Source organism: Myxine glutinosa, chromosome 6, assembly GCF_964187855.1.
Source record: "Myxine glutinosa chromosome 6, kmMyxGlut1.1, whole genome shotgun sequence".
NCBI classification, from domain to species: domain Eukaryota; kingdom Metazoa; phylum Chordata; class Myxini; order Myxiniformes; family Myxinidae; genus Myxine; species Myxine glutinosa.
The window spans coordinates 161,647,987-161,668,638 of record NC_136266.1 but is presented as its reverse complement, the minus strand read 5'-3'; the positions used below and the strand labels follow the sequence as shown (position 1 = coordinate 161,668,638).

The 20,652-nt window shown below is 46.1% G+C and overlaps 1 protein-coding gene across 3 annotated transcripts in view; it reads right to left on the bottom strand.

The window, feature by feature from the left end:
- Nucleotides 1-20,652, bottom strand: part of PTPN11 (protein tyrosine phosphatase non-receptor type 11) — a 234,342-nt gene that overhangs the window by 137,950 nt on the left and 75,740 nt on the right. For all 3 annotated transcript variants that reach the window (XM_078780847.1, XM_078780846.1, XM_078780848.1), the window contains exon 2: nucleotides 18,311-18,433. In XM_078780847.1, the coding sequence (XP_078636973.1) occupies nucleotides 18,311-18,433 (123 nt within the window). The remainder of the gene's footprint in view (nucleotides 1-18,310; nucleotides 18,434-20,652) is intronic.

The following is a 20,652-nucleotide window of genomic DNA, read 5'->3' as shown; positions in this document are numbered from 1 at the left end:
ATGACGATGATGAGTAGATGTACATTCAAACTTCTCTGTTCCAATATTGACATATTGACCTCTCAACAACCAATAACCAATAACCAGCAATTGCCAATTACGCTATGTCAATTGGAGTTTTATACCACCCCTCCTCCAGTCGAGCTCCCTCAGCTCCCCAATCATCACATCATCATATTTCTCCAAATCCAGCACAGAGATGTTGGACCACCCATTCCTTCCTGTCAAATGTATATTGCCACAATTGTTGTGCCTGTGCCTTGTGGTCGACCTCAAGCTGATGTACCCAGTTGCTGCGGAGAAAGCCTCAAGGCCATTTCCAGTCCAGGCCGGCGGTGATGCCTCTGCGAACATTGACGCTTAACCTGATGGCAATTTGTGTGGGTGTGTTGTCTGGCAACCTCCGAATGTGCCAAAAAGGGAGTGGTGTCTACACAAAATGGTGTTGTGGATTCCATCAAGACCAGTACTTTGTGATATTGTCTTTGCTCCCCCACATCAGCCGCCCCCCAACAACTCCAGGATGCACGTGTTTATCCAATAATCCTTAGCCTGGTTAAACTCCCAAAATCTAGATGACTGCACAACAACTTTTGTTCCTCTTTTCTCCCATTTGTTAAACTGCCTTCCCGAGGCTCTTCAATCTGAGTCTTCACACCAGTGTTTCAAGCAGACAGAGCACTACATCTTATGTCATTACCCACTACTACCCACAATATTTCCCCTCACCTCTTAGTTACATGATACTTTGCTTCCCACTTTTTCTCTTTTCCTGGTCATTCATTCCCTTGCTTGGGCCCAATTGTTGCCAATCTTGTACAGAAATAAAAAAGAAAACAAAAAAACTAGAATGAAACGGACGTCACAACCTAGCCGTATATGCCTTCGCCCACATTATTCCATCATTATATATGTACTGGTACCAAGTTTGATTTAAATCTCTTCAGCTGTTCTCAATTATCACATTTTTAACCTGACACGACCTCTGACACCAAAATCTAATCAATCCATCTTTGCATCATAATATATACATATGCCAAGTTTGGTGAAAATACCATCACTGGTTCACAAGTTATCTCATTAACAGAATTTTTACCTAACGGGACCTTTGACCTTTCAGCCCTTGATCCCATAATTTAATCAGTTCATCTTCGCATCATTATACATATTTTTTACCAAGTTTGACTTAGATCCCTTCAGCCGTTCTCAAGGTATCGTAGTAGCGAAAACCTATAACGGAGGGCCAACCCGAAAACATGCCTCTGGTGGCTTCGTCGGTGGGGTCATAAAAATTGTGGATTAAATGAAAGATTACAATGGCAGCTTCAGCGGCCGGCAAAAGTATTCACCCCACTCAAAAGAAAGTTTTCAAATTTTGATTCCACCTGAGCTTATTTCATGATGCTTTCAAATCAAAATTAATATATAGAGTCTTCACAAACTACTCCAAAGTGATAAAGCTGAAAAATGCAGATAAATTCTGAATAAATTAGAATAGCAGAGGAAATCAGATGATTCTCAGTTACATAAGTAGTCAAACCCTAAAGCACTACAGGAGCAAATTATTTGTTTAAAAGGTCACACAATTAGTGCAATAGGTTTCACCTGTATGGAATCAGTGGTTCAACTTGAAAATTAAGCTCTCCCCCTTATCTAAGAAGTTTTAAGGTGCACGTGTCTTGGTCAACCAACAAGGCAAACAAGAAGACCAAGCAGCTTTCCAAAGAAGTCAGACATAAAGTGGTGGAGAAGCACGTTCAGGAGAAGGTTATAAGAAGATTTCAAAGTAACTCATTATCCCTTTGAGTACGGTGAAATAAATCATTAAGGAGTGGAAGAGGCATCATTCCATCCAGACTCTACCCAGATCAAGTCGGCAATCCAAACTCAGCAGTCGGGCAAGCAGGAAACTGGTTTAGGATGCAACTGTAAATACAAGAATGACTGAAAAATTTGCAAGGCTCTATGTCCGAGATGGGGGTCAGTGTTCATCAATCAACAATATCCTATTCCCTTCACAAAACTAGCCTCTGTGGACAGATCGCAAGAAAGAAGCAATTACTGAAAAAGATGCATCTAAAAGCTCATGGAATTTGAGAGAAAACATCATAATGATACTTGTTTTGTGGTCAGAAGATAAAAATGGAACTTTTTGGTCTAAAATCAAAGCGTTACGTTTGGTACAAGCACCACACTGCACAACAACCAGTCAACACCATCCCAACTGTCAAGCATGGTGGTGGCAGCATCATGTGATGGGGCTAATTTTCATATCATGTTATGGGGGTATTCGTGTCTTTGCTCGGGAACAGGCAATACCGTACATTTTCAAACCTCTAAAGTTGAGGACTTTGACCTGCACATCATGAGAACACATTGCTTTGCCAGGTGAGCGATATTACAAGTGCTTTATTTAAAATGTTGCTCTCGTAACCCTGATAGGCACATCCTTCACATAAGAAAGTGGGATTGATCTGAGCAATGAAAGTGATGGTGGTCAACCACATGACCTTTCCCTCTCCACAACCCTCTATCCAAAGCCCCCTCTCCCTACACCTCTACACAGTACAAATTAATTAGATATAGCAATGGAAGAAGTTGGAATTCTTTGATGCCACATATAAACGTTGTTTTTAGACCAGGCCATATATCAGATCAGCTAGCAGATAAGGACTAAGAAGTGCCAAGAGGACAATACTTCCTTTACACCAAATTCCTCCCAACTTCGTTTTGTTAAATGATAGGTGACTTCAAGTTATTTGGAACATTTGTCCAATGGTCAGAAAAGAACACTGGAAATGAAGGCAAAGGTGTCCAAGATGTAAAACGAATAGGAGCTGCAAGTGAGCTAGTGCTTTCTCTTCCACAACAATAATCTGACAAATGAACAGCAATGCCTTTTCAAAATATAAGTGTTCCAATCGAGTTGCAGCTCAAGGTCCGTTGTGCATGACTTTAAAATGAAACGGAAGCAAAATAACGAGAAAACGTGAATGAGGAATGACCAAATGAATGTGTATGGAAGTTCGCTTCAGTTATCGCATAGTCAGCTGTGTGTTCATTTCATTCCTCCTCTGTTTTAGATTTTGCTTATACACAGCATAAACTCACACACAAACAAATATTATATATATATATTGTTGTGGATTTGAGAATTGTTGTAAATATCACACTGTGTAGTGTAATGACTTGTTGTAAATATCACCCTCCGTAGTGTAAAGGTCAAAGGTCGTCCTCCTAGTTAATCCATATACATGCACGTAGCAAATCATATATCCTTCTAAATAGTTATTTCCTTATTGTGTGTATTAGTTTAAAGCTGTGTCTTCCATGAATTGACACTGCATTGCACTGAACTCAAATAAAGATAGGTCCCCTTTCGGTTCTCATCCCAGCGGTGCGAGTGGTTTTCTCATCCCAGCGGTGCGAGTGGTTTTCTATCCCAGCGGTGCGAGTGGTTTTCTATCCCAGCGGTGCGAGTGGTTTTCTATCCCAGCGGTGCGAGTGGTTTTCTATCCCAGCGGTGCGAGTGGTTTTCTATCCCAGCGGTGCGAGTGGTTTTCTATCCCAGCGGTGCGAGTGGTTTTCTATCCCAGCGGTGCGAGTGGTTTTCTATCCCAGCGGTGCGAGTGGTTTTCTATCCCACAAGACGCCATTGGCCATGTGCTCTGTCTCGGAGAAGAGGGGGGGAGGAGCCGCCAAATCACGGGCGTGGCCCGCCCCTCGTCAACAGGAGGTGGAGCCAGGAAGCCCTCGCGCCCAACCAGGACTCAGTGGGTATGGCTTGGTAGGGCGTGTGACATAACCCGCAGCGCGACGCCCCAACCGAGAGATGAGGGAGGAGAGGCGATCCAATAAGAAGGGAGAGGGACTCGGCAAGTTCACTTGAGTTTCAAAGGGGGGTCAAGCATCGCGAACGAATGCTATTGAGAGAACGCACTGAGCCACTGAAGAGCGCATTGTTCACAGTTATCAGAACTGTTCACTTGTTACGTACTCGGCTGAACCGAGAGGGTAACCGCCAAAGCCGGCCTACCGTTGCCCTGTGATAGTTCCGCCCACGCCAAACGACGCGCGGAGAGCTCCCGCCGTCTGGTTCATCTGCTTCGCGGTGCGAGTTGGGGACTGGCGAACGAGCTACCTGGATGCCATACCTGAACCATCTCCTCCAGCCAATCCTACCTGCATCCCCCCCCCCCCCCCCCCCCCGTGTAAGTCTGACTGTCGTCCGTCTTCTATGTTGTCCTGGGGTTTAAGTAAGTCTGTATAAGCTAGAACTTGCACTGTGTCTTCTGGTCCTTCCATCATTTCTGTCTTTATTTTCTTATCTTTCCTTCTCCTTGGTTACTTTTCATTATGTACATAATAGGTAGTAATAAATCATATTTGTATTTCCTACCTTCGTTCTTCTTCTTCATGCTCGCCCCGTCGTCTTTGTGATTTCCCCATTGAAAACCTGTGGCGCGATTTTGGCCAACGTTTCAGGATCGGGTTTAGTCTCTGCTAATGATTCGTGCTGCGGTTGCTAATCCGCTCGGCAATTAACATCTGTCCGCGGTCGCGAACGGGGTTGCGCACCTGCCTCTCCGGAGGGAGCTTGGGCAACTTCAGGACTCACGTCGGTCAGTCATACACAAGGGGATTAATCCCCCCTTGGTAAGGGGAAGAAGGCCGACGGAGAGATCCGTAACAATTGGAGTCAGGAGTGGGATTCGGACCTGAAGCGCGCTTAGCGCGCTCAAATTACGAGTGGCCCACAATTTTATTTAACATCCTAAATTTAAAATCGTGCCATGGATGGTCAAGGCGATCGGATGCTGGTGGGTGAGTCAGAAGAGGGGTTAGAATCAACCCAGGACCCCAGGGAAATGTACATGGGGGAGAGGGAGGAGGAGAGAAATGAGGATGTGGTTGAGGGGGTATCAGGTGCGCAAGATGTCGCCCTCGCACACGTGGTTGCAGAGGCACAAAATGGCAGCGCTGCGGTAGCCGCGCCCACGGCGCAAGTGGGAGGGATAGACGTGCAAGCCCTCATTGCGCAGCTGCAGGCCGCCGTGCAAATGGGGATGAGAGAACAATTGGAACGAATGGAAAACAGAATGGGGGAGAAATTGGGAAACCAAATTGTAGGATTGGAAAACCAAATGCGGGACATAACTGCCCAAGCCAAATAAATAACTGAGGGACTGGCGAGGGACGGAGTCGCATATGAGGTAAGGGAAGCTGAGAGGGACAGAGACCGCAGGTTGGGCGAGCAGGTCCCAGGGGTGCACGATGAGGTAACGCGGTTCGAGAAGCGCTGGTTGAGCGAGGCGGAGGAAAGAGCGGGTAAAATGACGGGTGTAGAGATTGCGACCCGAGGTTTAGGGAAGCCGGTGACCGCTGAGGTAGGAGAGAAAAATTTATTAAAGCCAGCGGTCGTTGAGGTGAATAAAGAAAAAGTAGTGGTGGGTATAGTTGAAATTGAAAACACGACGGAGGTAGCCCGGGAATTGAAGGGAGAAATGGATTATGTGCAAAGTCCGTGCTCACACCTTGATGCCGTGCTTAATCCTTATAAAGATTTGCAGGTGTTGGTACAGGGAGGAAGAAGAACCCCGAAGGTGAGTCGTGCTGTATATTGTGCGGGGAGATTTTTTAGAAAAGTGTTTGGCGCGAAGAGAATTGTCGCGCAATTGGGGTCAATATGGCACCCGGGCGTTTGTGGGAGGTCCGTGGGGAGTGGTGTGAGTGGAAATGGTACGCGTGTGAGGAAAAGGTGTGCGTCAAAGAGTGAGCGTGTTACAAAGTGTGGGAGTGATACCGAGTGCGAGAGCGAATGCGCGTCGGAGGGTCTGTGTGAAACAGAGTGTACGGAGTGTGACACGGAGAGTAAGGTGGTGGTGGAACGGGTGCGAGAATGCACGCTTGGAATGGTTGAGAGTGTGCGAGAACGCACACCTGAGTTGGTTGTGGCGTGGGTGTGGGAGAGCCCATTGAAGCGCGTGAGTGGGTGGATGCAAGAGTGCACCCCCATGAGTGGTACGGAGTACGTACCGAGGGAGAGTGCGCAAGATGGTGCGCGAGGTGTGTTAAGGAAGTGTGCGAACGGTGAGTGTGCGCGAGAGGTGTGGTGTGTAACGGAGTGCGGTGGTGGAATGGACCGAGTGTGTGGGATGCACTGGAGGTGCCGAGATGCCAGGTTTTGTGAGTGTGAAACGGGTCACGTATGCGAGTGAAGCATCGACGTTGACCGGGGCAGCGTTTAGGGCGACGGATACCGTGCGGTGTGCTTTTTTGGATGCTAGGCCCCGCACGGTCGAGTCCGGGCCTTGTCGGGCAAGGCGACCGGTCCGGTTCAAGGGCAGGTGGGAGGAAGTGGAACGGTGCCCCCTTGTGGTGGCGGGGTTCCGACCGGGCGAGATTGAGCCATCGGGCCGGGGACCGGAAGGTGCCGCGCCGAGATGGTGCGTGGAATCTCGGCCCGACCAAACCGCCTCCCTTGCACTGAATTCCGGACGGATTCAACCTGCAGGCGACCAAACCACCCAAATTCATTGCTCGGCTTTGCGAAGCCGAGTTTTAATGAGGTAACGACGCACCGAGGCTCAGATATAGTGGACGTGTGAGGGTGATAGCAGTAGTGGATTTGAAAAGCAAAATTTGATGATTGGCAAATGATTGGTAGAAGGATTGGCAGCGATTGGAAACTTTTTGATTGGCTGGAATTACATGGGCCAAATTTATAGTGAGAGATGTCCGATGTGGAGGGATGGCAAATCCACCATCCCTCACAGACGGGGGCAAAGGAGCTATAGTTTTATGGGGGTTTATGGCAGTGTAAGCTCGCCGAGAGAGGGTTTGGATAATGTACAGGGACCTAGAGATGACCATAGGTAACGGTAGAGGTAAGTAGCAACATTGGACAGGTAGTCGGGGACATAGAGAGGTTAGAATGGATGATAATGACGTGGGATGTGCTTAGTTTAAAGGGAAGACGGGGAAGCGCGAGTTTTAGCAGGGCACCAGGTAGATCAGATGATGCCGTGTGTTTGAGAATTGAAAGTGTATTCAGAAGTGTATTGTGAAAAGTGAGTGAGTTGTATTGAGCGTGGAAGTGTATGGAGCAGTGCATGAGGAAAAATTGTGGTTGTGCATTGTATGGAATGATTGAAGAAGCCTGGGAGGAAGGAGGGTGCAGGAAGCACCAGGTGTGATTGCACAGGTGTGCAAGTGAACAGGTGTATGGAGCAGTGTATGACTGAGTGTTGGTGATTGTGTGTTGTGTTGAGCAAATGGTCCTGGAGGAAGGAGGGTGCAGGAAGCACCAGGAGTGATGGCACAGGTGTGCAAATACAGGTGAGCATGGTTGTATGGAATAAATGGTCTGGAATATATGGAGTATGGAATGGATGGTGTGGAGTGAGTATGGTGGAAACTGTGGAGTGGAGTGGATGGTGCGAAGGTGTGAATGGGGGAAAAGTGGACCCCTATCACGAATACCCGGGGAGGGTAGTTTAAGAGTTAGGTAGAGGGAGTCGGTAAATTGTGGTTGGATATTGGCATCTGTGGTGCGTGTGGAAGAATGGTGTTTGGATGGGTGCATTAGTGACGTGGAAATGGCTGGGCGAGTGGGCGTGTGGCCTGTTAGTGTGTGTAGTTAAATGGGCACTATGCCACTGTTAGGATGTCGGCCAGGTGAGGCCGCAGGTGGGCTCTGGGAGCCGGTAGAGTTGTTGTGGATGGGGCCCGAGGATCCGGAGGACGGACCCGGGTAGCCCAGTGCCAGAGAGGGCACCGAGTGGGGAGAGCGCCAGAGGGCCTTCCCCAGTTAGATAGGTTAGGGAAGGAGCAGGTAAGCTCGGAGGCAACTGCAGTGGTGGAGGTGTGCAGGTGGGTAGACCTGCTGGGAGAGCCACACGACCCAGTCCTGAAATTGTGCAAGGGCACAGGGAGTTGAATCGGGGGAGTGATACCCCAAGTCCCCCCCCCTCCCCTTCCCACGCCTCCTGCCCCCAAGCCCTCTCCCTCCCACACTTCTCCCTGCTCTCAAATGTTGTGGTTGTGTGCTTCCCCTTCTCTCCCCATCTTGTCTTCCGCTCCCTCTTTTTGTATATTTTGTTTGTCTGGTTGATTTGTTTGTGAAATAAATGTTAGCTCTTTCACGAGCCTCGATTCAGTATACAAAAAAAAAAAAAATTGATGAAGCACCACAGTTTGGTCAATGGGAATTTGGTTCTTAAAACCGCATTGAGTAAGATGCCAATGGATTGGCAGGGAAAGACCCTGGGTAGTGTAAAGTGTATTAAAATCATTTAGAGGATAGTTAGGATTGAAATCTCCTTGCACCATCTACATCCACTCACCTGAGGTAACGACGGTGCTCCACACCATGCCATGGTTTGTTGTTATTATTTTGTTTGTGCAAATGTTTGGATTGTGAGACGCATCATGACGTGGGTGTGACATTGTGCTTTGTTGTTCCATCTCTCCCTCCTTATGAGGATTGATAATGAATTGGTGATGGCAAATTTTGGATTAGAGGGATTGTGGTGACAAATTTGGTATATGGGAGATATGGGGAAGACGTGACGGTAGCGACGGATTTGTAAATTGTAGTGCAATGTGTAGATTTTTGTACATACGGGGGTAAGGGGCAAGGGTAGAACAGGTGACGGGTGGGGTGACGTACGGTAGGGACGAACTTTTCTCCGCTCGGTCTCCAGGCGCACTTCACCTTGCATTGCCTTTATTGATGTGTACCCTTGTGACCTTACCCCTCACTCACCTGCCCTCTCTGTCTTCCTTCCCCGACCCATGGATCGTGCTCTCTGGGTTAACTGTGGGCGCGCTTAGAACATGAAGGAGTCTGCCATTGTGTGCCCAAACTCTCGCAACCACAGCTGCCTGCATCGATGCACCACTTATGGACCACATGTCTGTGGCTGAGCACCACTTGTGGACCCCACGGGTTGGGGCATGGCCCCTCTGCTGGAACCGGCCATGATGGCCCGAGATCTTGCTGGCGGACCTCGGTAACATGGCACCTATGCCATACAGGTGAACCACCCCTAGTCGGCCCCTGTGGGCCATAAATAAAGATGGACACGTTTTGTGCATTTTTCATTTTATTATGTCCAAATAGGCCGCCAGCAAGAAGAACATGAAGGAAGACAACATCTGGAAGAACATTGGCCAGCAGAGGGAGCCGAAGAGCAAGAGCACCAGGGGTTTGTTTTCTTTATTATTAACTGTGGTGACTGTGCACTCCGGTGCGTTTTGGTGCATTATGGTGCTTTGATGATGGTGCTGGTGCGTCGATGCAGCGCAGGCTGTCTCCCCCCCCCCCCAAAAGAACAATCACAGGTCCTGGGTTAGTTTTGTAAATACCATTAGCGTCAATTGTAAATAATGCTCCCCACCGTTCATGTATAGTTTGAAGACAATTCCACAATTCGGTTAGCTGTGGGCGTAAATATGTTAGGCAGGGTGCAATGCAGCAGGGGGACATACTTATTTGTGTTTTAAAACTGTCACACTCAGGGTCAGGTTAATTGTAGAGGGAACTACACCTACGTGCCACACTAAAGTTAAAGTTTTATAGGCCCGAGACGTGCCTAGAGGATGAGGGTGCAGTGTTGTGGATTTGAGAATTGTTGTAAATATCACACTGTGTAGTGTAATGAATCTTGTTGTAAATATCACCCTCCGTAGTGTAAAGGGCAAAGGTCGTCCTCCTAGTTAATCCATATACATGCACGTAGCAAATCATATATCCTTCTAAATAGTTATTTCCTTATTGTGTGTTTTAGTTTAAGGCTGTGTCTTCCATTAATTGACACTGCATTGCACCGAACTCAAATAAAGATAGGTCCCCTTTCGGTTCTCATCCCAGCGGTGCGAGTGGTTTTCTAATCCCAGCGGTGCGAGTGGTTTTCTATCCCAGCGGTGCGAGTGGTTTTCTATCCCAGCGGTGCGAGTGGTTTTCTATCCCAGCGGTGCGAGTGGTTTTCTATCCCAGCGGTGCGAGTGGTTTTCTATCCCAGCGGTGCGAGTGGTTTTCTATCCCAGCGGTGCGAGTGGTTTTCTATCCCAGCGGTGCGAGTGGTTTTCTATCCCAGCGGTGCGAGTGGTTTTCTATCCCAGCGGTGCGAGTGGTTTTCTATCCCAGCGGTGCGAGTGGTTTTCTATCCCAGCGGTGCGAGTGGTTTTCTATCCCAGCGGTGCGAGTGGTTTTCTATCCCAGCGGTGCGAGTGGTTTTCTATCCCAGCGGTGCGAGTGGTTTTCTATCCCAGCGGTGCGAGTGGTTTTCTATCCCAGCGGTGCGAGTGGTTTTCTATCCCAGTGGTGCGAGTGGTTTTCTATCCCGCAAGACGCCATTGGCCATGTGCTCTGTCTCGGAGAAGAAGGGGGGAGGAGCTGCCAAATCACGGGCGTGGCCCGCCCCTTGTCACCAGGAGGTGGAGCCAGGAAGCCCTCGCACCCAACCAGGACTCAGTGGGTATGGCTTGGTAGGGCATGTGATATAACCCACAGCACGACGCCCCAACCGAGAGATGAGGGAGGAGAGGCGATCCAATAAGAAGGGAGAGGGACTCGGCAAGTTCACTTGAGTTTCAAAGGGGGTCAAGCATCGCGAGCGAATGCTATTGAGAGAACGCACTGAGCCACTGAAGAGCGCATTGTTCACGGTTATCAGAACTGTTCACTTGTTACGTACTCGGCTGAACCGAGAGGGTAACCGCCAAAGGCGGCCTACCGTTGCCATGTGATAGTTCCGCCCACGCCAAACGATGCGCGGAGAGCTCCCGCCGTCTGGTTCATCTGCTTCGCGGTGCGAGTTGGGGACTGGCGAACGAGCTACCTGGATGCCATACCTGAAATATCTCCTCCAGCCAATCCTACCTGCATCCCCCCCCCCCCCCCCCCCCCGTGTAAGTCTGACTGTCGTCCGTCTTCTATGTTGTCCTGGGGTTTAAGTAAGTCTGTATAAGCTAGAACTTGCACTGTGTCTTCTGGTCCTTCCATCCTTTCTGTCATTATTTTCTTATCTTTCCTTCTCCTTGGTTACTTTTCATTGTGTACATAATAGGTAGTAATAAATCATATTTGTATTTCCTACCTTCGTTCTTCTTCTTCATGCTCGTCCGGTCGTCTTTGTGATTTCCCCATTGAAAACCTGTGGCGCGATTTTGGCCAACATTTCAGGATCGGGTTTAGTCTCTGCTAATGGTTCGTGCAATCCGCTCGGCAATTAACATCTGTCCGCGGTCGCGAACGGGGTTGTGCACCTGCCTCTCCGGAGGGAGCTTGGGCAACTTCAGGACTCACGTCGGTCAGTCATACACAAGGGGATTAATCCCCCCTTGGTAAGGGGAAGAAGGCCGACGGAGAGATCCGTAACAATATATATATATATACGGTTTTGATATTTGTACATACTAGGACGACATATGACATCATTAAAGGTTAACGGTTTACCCCCCATAGTCCACAAGCAACACGTAGGCCCACTTAGAGTATTAGTTATGTCATAGTATGTGTAAGAGTAGGCCATTGCCCTAGTAATATCTGCGTTGTGTAAAGAAATGAGCTTAGGTCCTTTCATTTTTGCACCACCCTCCAATTTCATCTCTGGGCATAATCGATCCCGTGGCCCAATTGGCATCCCTCAATTTGTTATGCTTTCGGCTACCCGGAGCAGTTTGTTACGCTTTGGCTGCCAGCAGCGTTCGCTTGAACAAGTCAAGTAACATGAGGTAGGCCTGAAAAGAGGGAGGAGCGCGGGGTCGGGGTGTGGCGGCGTCGAGGAGCACGTCAGAAGCGATGATGGTAAGGGCTACCAACCAACCAGGGCTCTAAGGGCATGGTGTGATAGGGCGTGGTGAAGTGGAAATTTAGAGGGTACATTGGGGATGGCCCCGCAGGTAAGGTTGTGTCTTGTGGCATCCACCGGGGGACGCGGTCTGTAGACCGGGGTATGTACAGATTTATAGAGTTTTTGAACTTTTGAGTAAGGTTAAGTTTTGTGGATAAGGTAGATTTTTGAGTGTTGTTTGTTTCCTCCCTCCGCAGGAACAATGAAGACAGATCATTGTAAATACATGATTGCATGATTGTTAAGGGGTTTAGAATGATAAGGAAGTGTAGGTAGGTAGTCCGACACTTCCCACAGCCCTTCCCGATTTATTTCATAGGTTAATTAAGTGTGTGACAGTAAGTGTTAAGGCTGGAATGGTAGCGCCTGCAGTGAACCTTGCAGAAGCTACGGTTCCGGGGGGGGGGGGGGCTGTGTTACGAATTTGGTAGAGCAATATGTCACGCAGAGTATATCTGAGTAGGTAACATGCATCGAGATGTCGTGATAAGGAACACTTCCTGTAATAAGTCCATGTTTAGGCGTTTGGTCGTTTAAGGTGTATAATTGTGAATCTACCAGGAGATTCGTGTGTTAGTTAGTGTCGGGAATAATCGGTAGAGCCCTTGTATGTCTCACCTAGTAGTCAAACCTTTCTCCATTTTGGCATTGCACACCACTTAAACATTAGTTAGGACCTTTAGTACAACACTAAATGACGCCTTTCCCCCTGACATGACTTAGGAAGAAATCAGGCTGGAACACCACCACAATTGGCCACCACCATTTACACCTCTGAGAGGCCTACCCACCTCGCATAGCACGTGCTGTGACCGAGGAGCAGGAGTGGGAGAGTTGGAGTGACGCAGTGGGCGTGACCTGGACGAGCCGGTGAGCCGGGGAAGGCTCTAATTGGCTGAGGAGTGCGCCAAAGCTGACGTCATCGGCCAGAGATATTACCGAGGGCCGGACGCCACTTTCGGCAGTCAAGAGTTCGTGTGCGCCCGAGTCGAGTTGAAATCCCGAGTTCAGTTGAGAGAGGCAGTCCGGAGAGTTGGATCCCGAGTTGAGATCCTGAGTTCAGCACGAGCTGAGTGAGCATCGGACGCCTTTGCTGGCAGTTGGATCAGGAGTTCGAGTTGAGCGCAGAGAGCCCAAGCAGTGCGCAGTTGCAGTTCGAGTGCAGAGCGCGAGTCCGTTTTGAGCAGTTGGGTTTGAGACGCGGCAGGACTTTGGTCCGAGTCGACCTCTTGTGGAGCCGCTAGCCTGCGTGGCATGTGTGGCCTTGGAGCGAGGCCTTGTGGGACTTGGAGCGAGGGACCTCGTGGTGTGCGATCGGGCCGGAAGGAGCGGTGTTGGACGGCAGCCACCAAGATGACAAAGACGAGATAAGGCCAAGCTCCGCGTACACTTGACATAAAAGACGTGTTTCTTTGGTATTCATAATCCCTCGTTTTGTTTCTGAAGTCGGTGTGCGGGATCCCGATTAGGATATTTATTACCGGCGCATGCTTTTTCCTGTCCTTGCCCTTTTCCCAATAAACCCTTATATTACTTTTTGTACATAATACTTGAACGCAGTTTCCTGGTTAATTCAATAGATAAGGCTGCGGGGATTTGCACTGTTTCCCTCCATTCCGCGCGCTTAGGTTTTAGATTAGATTTTGGAATCCGCTATTGAGCTTCCGCCTCGGAGTTAAAGCCTTCGTAATCGGCATCCGCAACTCTGGTGTTAATCGGAGTTGCGCGACAATATTAACACAAACTCATAACTTAAATCATAAATCACTTTATGTAACAATATACTAAGCAATAAATACTCCACCTGACAGACATGTCAATTACACAGAACCTCCATCCACTCATCGACACAAACTTCCATTCAAATATTCAAACTGTCATCCACAACCGATTCCACCACGCTGCACTGCGTATCCTAACATCTAACAACCACCAACCAATGACATTAATGCTAACTTGTAATTCATTTTATACATATTTTTTTACCTAAATATCTCCTCATTTAATACTTGTATCAAATGCAATGCAATAGGAACTTGTTTACATGAAAACCAACCAAACTTAAAAAAAAAAAAGGTGAGGATGGAGTCTAAATACATTCTCACAAGACCTGATCAAACAATCAGCCAAATATCCTCCATGTAACATGATGGAAAATACCTTCTCAGCACGTTCCACAAAATCATCCTTCACTGAATAAATTCTTGCAAATCTAAGTAACTAAGATGAGAAGACATTGTAACCCATTTTAATTGGTACATTGCAACCTGGAAAGGTGTACAAGACTACAGGGAAACTAAAATCATCAACTTTATGATACACACTTGTACTAAAGCCATTCTGTCCAATTCTAACGAATTCTAACGTAATAATTCTAACGAATACAGCAACTGTACAATCATTACTACTCTTGTTTGCAATCAGACTATCTGGATAAATCTTGTAAAGCAGCCGATCACAAAAACGTTATAGTTAACTGCACAAATGTCATCTATATAACGACATGTATGAGACAATATTTCAGCTCGTCCGAATTTTTTCTCCTTCATCAGTTTTTCAATAAATGAAAATTCACAGAAAATAAGAAAAATGTCTGCTAGTAGGGGGCTGCAATTCCTACCCATGGGAATATCCTTAACCAGTTGAAAGGTTATCCCACAAAAGGACAAAAAAGTATAAAATAAAATAAAATTAACAGCATCCTTAAACTTCTGCTTATCAAAACAATGAAAACTTGAGTATATATTTTTAGAAAATAATGCTCTGCAAAACTGACATAAAAAATTTAAAGAGCTAAAATCCTTGTTAATTCTTTAAAGAGTGAATCCCTTACTAGTATAAAAAAAAATAACCACCTTTAGAGGCCATTTTTCCCCGCAAGCGGGGGTTGGCCTTTTTCGGGAACCGTGGTTATTGTTGTTTTTTGGTCCCCTTTTTGAAGCAATGTTTTACGGCCGGATGCCCTTCCTGACGCCAACCCTTTTTGCCGCCTTTAACGACAAACAGGGAATTACCAGTGAACTGGTACTCAATTAGCCGACCTCGGAAGGATGAGAGGCTGAGTCAACCCCCCTGGCGTTAATTCAGCGATCGACCGAGATTCGAACCCAGGATCCGAGGATCCTAAGCCGGCACCCTAGCCGCTAGCCCAACGCCAGCCCAACAGATTACTAGTGATAAATCCAAATTGGTATATAAAGTCGAAAAATCAAAAACCTCAACTGACGACATTGAAGCATCTAATCCTATCTAAGGACTCCAAAGTAGAATTTACAAGGCCCAAAAACGAACTGGCACACATTAAAAAAAAAAAAAACACACACACACACACACACACACACACACACACACACACACACACACACACACACACACACACACACACACACACACACACACACACACACACACACACACACACACACACACACACACACACACACACACACACCACCCTGGTGTTGGGCTAGCGGCTAGGGTGCCAGCTTAGGATCCTGTTCGAATCCCGGTCGATCGCTGAATTAACGCCAGGGTGGTTGACTCAGCCTGTCATCCTTCCGAGGTCGGCTAATTGAGTACCAGTTCACTGGTAATGCCCTGTTTGTCGTTAAAGGTGGCAAAAAGGGTTGGCGTCAGGAAGGGCATCCGGCCATAAAACATTGCTTCAAAAAGGGGACCAAAAAAAACAACAACAACCACGGTTCCCGAAAAAGGCCAACCCCCGCTTTGCAGGGAAAAATGGCCTCTAAAGGTGGTTATTTTATATATATATATATACACAGTCACGTGAAAAAGTAAGTACACCCCATGTAAAGTTTTGACTTTTTCAACATATTTCAACATACAGCTATTTGATCTTCATTTCAACAATATTGATAGATAAAGGTGATATAATATAACAAATATCATGAAACATTTACATTTTGTAGTCCATTGTATAATTTAAATGAACATAAATGCAAATTTCGCATGTGGAAAAAATAAGTACACCCCTACATTTATCACTACTTCAAATACCTAAAATTAGAATCGGGTGCTCCAGCTCAGGTGCAAATGATTAGAACATCATCAGAGAGGATCTTGGAGGAACCTGTCTTATTTAAACCTCAGACATTTAGTTTGGTTTGCTCTTTGTTGTTGAAGTGTGCGGCGTCACCATGCCTAGATCAAAAGAGCTCTCTGAGGCCTTCAGAAAGAAGGTTATAGATGCCTACGAGTGTGGGAAGGGATTTTAAAAGATCTCCAAACAATTTGAAATCAATCATTCGACTGCCTGGAAGATCATCTACAAGTGGAGAAGATTCCAAACAACTGCCAACTTGTTCAGGCCAGGCCGCCCCAGCAAGTTCAGCCCGAGAGCAGACCGCAAGATGCTGAAAGAAGTCTCGAAGAACCCCAGAATGTCATCATGGGACCTACAGGTAGCTCTTGCCACTGTTGATGTCAAATGCACGAGTCTACATTAGAAAGAGGCTGCACAAATTTGATCTACATGGGAGGTGTGCCAGGAGGAAACTTTTGCTGTCCAGAAAGAACATCAGGGCAAGACTAAAGTTTGCCAATGAACACCTAGGCAAATACCAGCACTTCTGGAACAATGTGCTCTGGACAGATGAGTCAAACATAGAGCTATTTGACCACAGTACCAGAAGACATGTTTGGCGAAAACCAAAGACAGCATTTGACCACAAGAACCTGATACCAACTGTAAAGCATGGTGGTCGAAATATTATGGTTTGGGGCAGCTTTGCTGCATCACGGCCTGGGCAGCTCACCGTCATAGAATCCACTATGAATTCTTCATTGTACCAGAGGGTGCTTGAGGATAATGTGAGGCCATCTGTCGGAAAGTTGAAGCTCAACCGAAGGTGGACCTTGCAACATGACAATGACCTTAAACATACCAGTAAATCCACCAAGGAATGGCTGAAAAGAAAGAAATGGAGGGTTCTGGAATGGCCAAGTCAACGCCAGGATCTAAATCCCATCGAGATGTTGTGGGGGGATTTGAAACGAGCTGTGCATGCAAGAAACCCCTCAAACGTCGCACAGCTGAAATAATTCTGCATGGAGGAGTGGGCAAGAATTTCTCCCAGTCGATGTCAGAGACTGGTAGACAGTTATAAGAAATGCCTACTTGAGGTTGTTTCTGCCAAAGGGAGCACTACCACCTATTAGAGCCAAGGGTGTACTTACTTTTTCCACATGCGAAATTTGCATTTATGTTTATTTAAATTATACAATGGACTACAAAATGTAAATGTTTCATGATATTTGTTATATTATATCACCTTTATCTTTCAATATTGTTGAAATGAAGATCAAATAGCTGTATGTTGAAATATGTTGAAAAAGTCAAAACTTTACAAGGGGTGTACTTACTTTTTCACGTGACTGTACATAACAGGTCCTACAGGCTACAACATGCGATCAAATATTGTAAAATACATGATGGAATGACATTATCCATAGCTGATCATGAATTGCTGTCATATTTATATCCCCAAATACATTGCATGAATGGCCCATCTCGAGTCACGTCACAACAGTGGCCATTGGTCGTTCACAAGAAAAAAAACAAGTCAAACAAAGAGCCATTACTCAAGACTGTCACAAGCATGCAAGTTCTGCCATTTGTTCATGTTGTTGGGATGGTGTGATGCCATAAATGTACTTTCCTTCATTCTGAGGCCAAATTCCCCCAAACCATTTTTTTGCAGTAATACCAACATAACTTCCGACTTTTCCAAAAATTTTTTTTTTAATCTGTATACATTTATCTATTTATGCAGGTAGGTGAGGAGAGAAGAAAAAAAACAAACAAAAAAAAACACCTTTAGAGGCCATTTTTCCCCGCAAGCGGGGGTTGGCCTTTTTCGGGAACTGTGGTTGTTGTTGTTTTTCGGTCCCCTTTTTGAAGCAATGTTTTACGGCCGGATGCCCTTCCTGACGCCAACCCTTTTTGCCGCCTTTAACGACAAGCAGGGAATTACCAGTGAACTGGTACTCAAAGAGAGAGAGAAGGTGAGGTGAGGTGAGGAGAGAAGGAGAGATGTAAATGCCTTTTACCCCCAAAAGTGAGGGTAAAAGGAAAAGGTAGAGAAGTTGGAGGATAGAAATGAGGTTCAGAAAAGAGGGGAGAAAAAGGACAGGTGAATGACTTAAAAGGCAGAAGTGTCGAGGAAAAGTCGATGTGAATGTGAGAGGTACAGTCAGTCTCAAGGGTTCTACAGCCAAAATAAATAATTATTGCCCACAGTTCTTTCGTACAGTGAGCTGTTGATCATTTTGTGGATGCAAATAACCCGCTCCAGCAAAAACTGAAAGAGTGAAGGAAGCAAGGAAGCCAAAAGTCCTCTGGTTTAAAAAGATAAGGTGTGGGTGCCAGCAACAAACTGTTTTTGCAGCATCGCAAAAAATAAAGTGGAAGTTCAAGGGCCACCAAGGCTCACCGGACAGATAGTGTGAAATCCCCGGGATTACTTTTACTCGGACGAGCCAGAAAGCTTCCATCCACTCCACGTGTCATCAGTAGCTGCTCGGCCTCCAGTCCCGAGATGTTGTGATGAAACCATCTGATGGGTCCATGAGAACGCAAGAAGACAAGAAAAAACGTTTGGCTCATTTAGCCCAGGCATCTTTCATCCAAACAATTAGAAATATTCAAATTTGCACACATACAATTAAGGTTAGGCATAATCCTGTTTTGTCCAAACTAACATTTTTCTTTTGGATAGTTAATCATCGTTTCGAATTAAACATGAAGCATTCCTCTTTTCTGCCACAACAATGTTGTCAACTCATTTATGACCTCCACCACCGAAGGAGGATGGAGGTTATGTTTTCACCCCTGACGGTCTGTCTGTTTGTTTGTTTGTTTGTCTGTCTGTCTGTCTATGAACAAGATATCTCAAAAAGTTGTGGACGGATTCAGACGAAATTTGGCAGAGAGGTCGTGTTTGTGACAAAGACAAAATTATTAGATTTTGGGGAAGATCCGGATTCGGATCCGGCTAGTAGAATTTCTTAAGTGATTCTTCACCATTGGGAGAAAGGGCCAAACACGATACATAGCAGGATATCTCAAAAAGTTCTGGACGGATTTGGATGAAACTTGGTAGATGACTTGGTTATGTGACAAGAACAAGCCGATTAGATTTTGGTTCAGGTCCGAATCCAGATCCGGCATGTCATTGGGATACAAAACTGTTCAGCCTGGCGGAGCTATACACTCGACTGAGTGCCGTTCTAGTTATTTTATGCTTTTTACAAACAATTTGTGATTATATTATACAGTCACGTGAAAAGGTAAGTACACACCATGTAAAGTTTTGACTTTTTCAACATATTTCACCATACAGCTATTTGATCTTCATTTCAACAATATTGAAAGATAAAGGTGATATAATATAACAAATATCATGAAACATTTACATTTTGTAGTCCATTGTATAATTTAAATAAACATAAATGCAAATTTCGCATGTGGAAAAAGTAAGTGCATTTATCACTACTTTATCACTACTTCAAATACCTAAAATTAGAATCAGGTGCACCAGCTCAGGTGCAAATGATTAGAACATCGTTAGAGAGGATCTTGGAGGAACCTGTCTTATTTAAACCTCAGACATTTAGTTTGGTTTGCTCTTTGTTGTTGAAGTGTGCGGCATCACCATGCCTAGATCAAAAGAACTCTTTGAGGCCTTCAGAAAGAAGGTTATAGATGCCTATGAGTCTGGGAAGGGATTTTAAAAGATCTCCAAACAATTTGAAATCAATCATTCGACTGTCCGGAAGACAATCTACAAGTGGAGAATATTCCAAACAACTGCCAACTTGTTCAGGCCAAGCCGCCCCAGCAAGTTCAGCCCGAGAGCAGACCGCCCCAGCAAGTTCAGCCCGAGAGCAGACCGCAAAATGCTGAAAGAAGTCTCTAAGAATCCCAGAATGTCATCACGGGACCTACAGGTAGCTATTGCCACTGTTGATGTCAAAGTGCATGAGTCTACCATTAGAAAGAGGCTGCACAAATTTCATCTGCATGGGAGGTGTGCCAGGAGGAAACCTTTGCTGTCCAGAAAGAACATCAGGGCAAGACTAAAGTTTGCCAATGAACACCTAGGCAAAGACCAGCACTTCTGGAACAATGTGCTCTGGACAGATGAGTCAAAGGTAGAGCTATTTGGCCACAGTACCAGAAGACATGTTTCGCGAAAACCAAAAAGAGCATTTGACCACAATAACCCAATACCAACTGTAAAGCATGGTGGTGGAAATATTATGGTTTGGGGCAGCTTTGCTGCATCAGGGCCTGGGCAGCGCACCATCATAGAATCCACGATGAATTCTTCATTGTACCAGTGGGTGCTTGAGGATAATGTGAGGCCATCTATCGGAAAGTTGAAGCTCAACCGAAGGTGGACCTTGCAACATGACAATGACCCTAAACATACCAGTAAATCCACAAAGGAATGGCTGAAAAGAAAGAAATGGATGGTTCTGGAATGGATAAGTCAAAGCCCGGATCTAAATCCCATCGAGATGTTGTGGGAGGATTTGAAACGAGCTGTGCATGCAAGAAAACCCCTCATAAATTGCACAGCTGAAAAAATTCTGCATTGAGGAGTGGGCAAAAATTTCTCCCAGTCGATGTCAGAGACTGGTAGACAGTCATAAGAAACGCCTACTTGAGGTTGTTTCTGCCAAAGGGGGCAATACCACCTATTAGAGCCAAGGGTGTACTTACTTTTTCCACATGCGAAATTTGCATTTATGTTTATTTAAATTATACAAT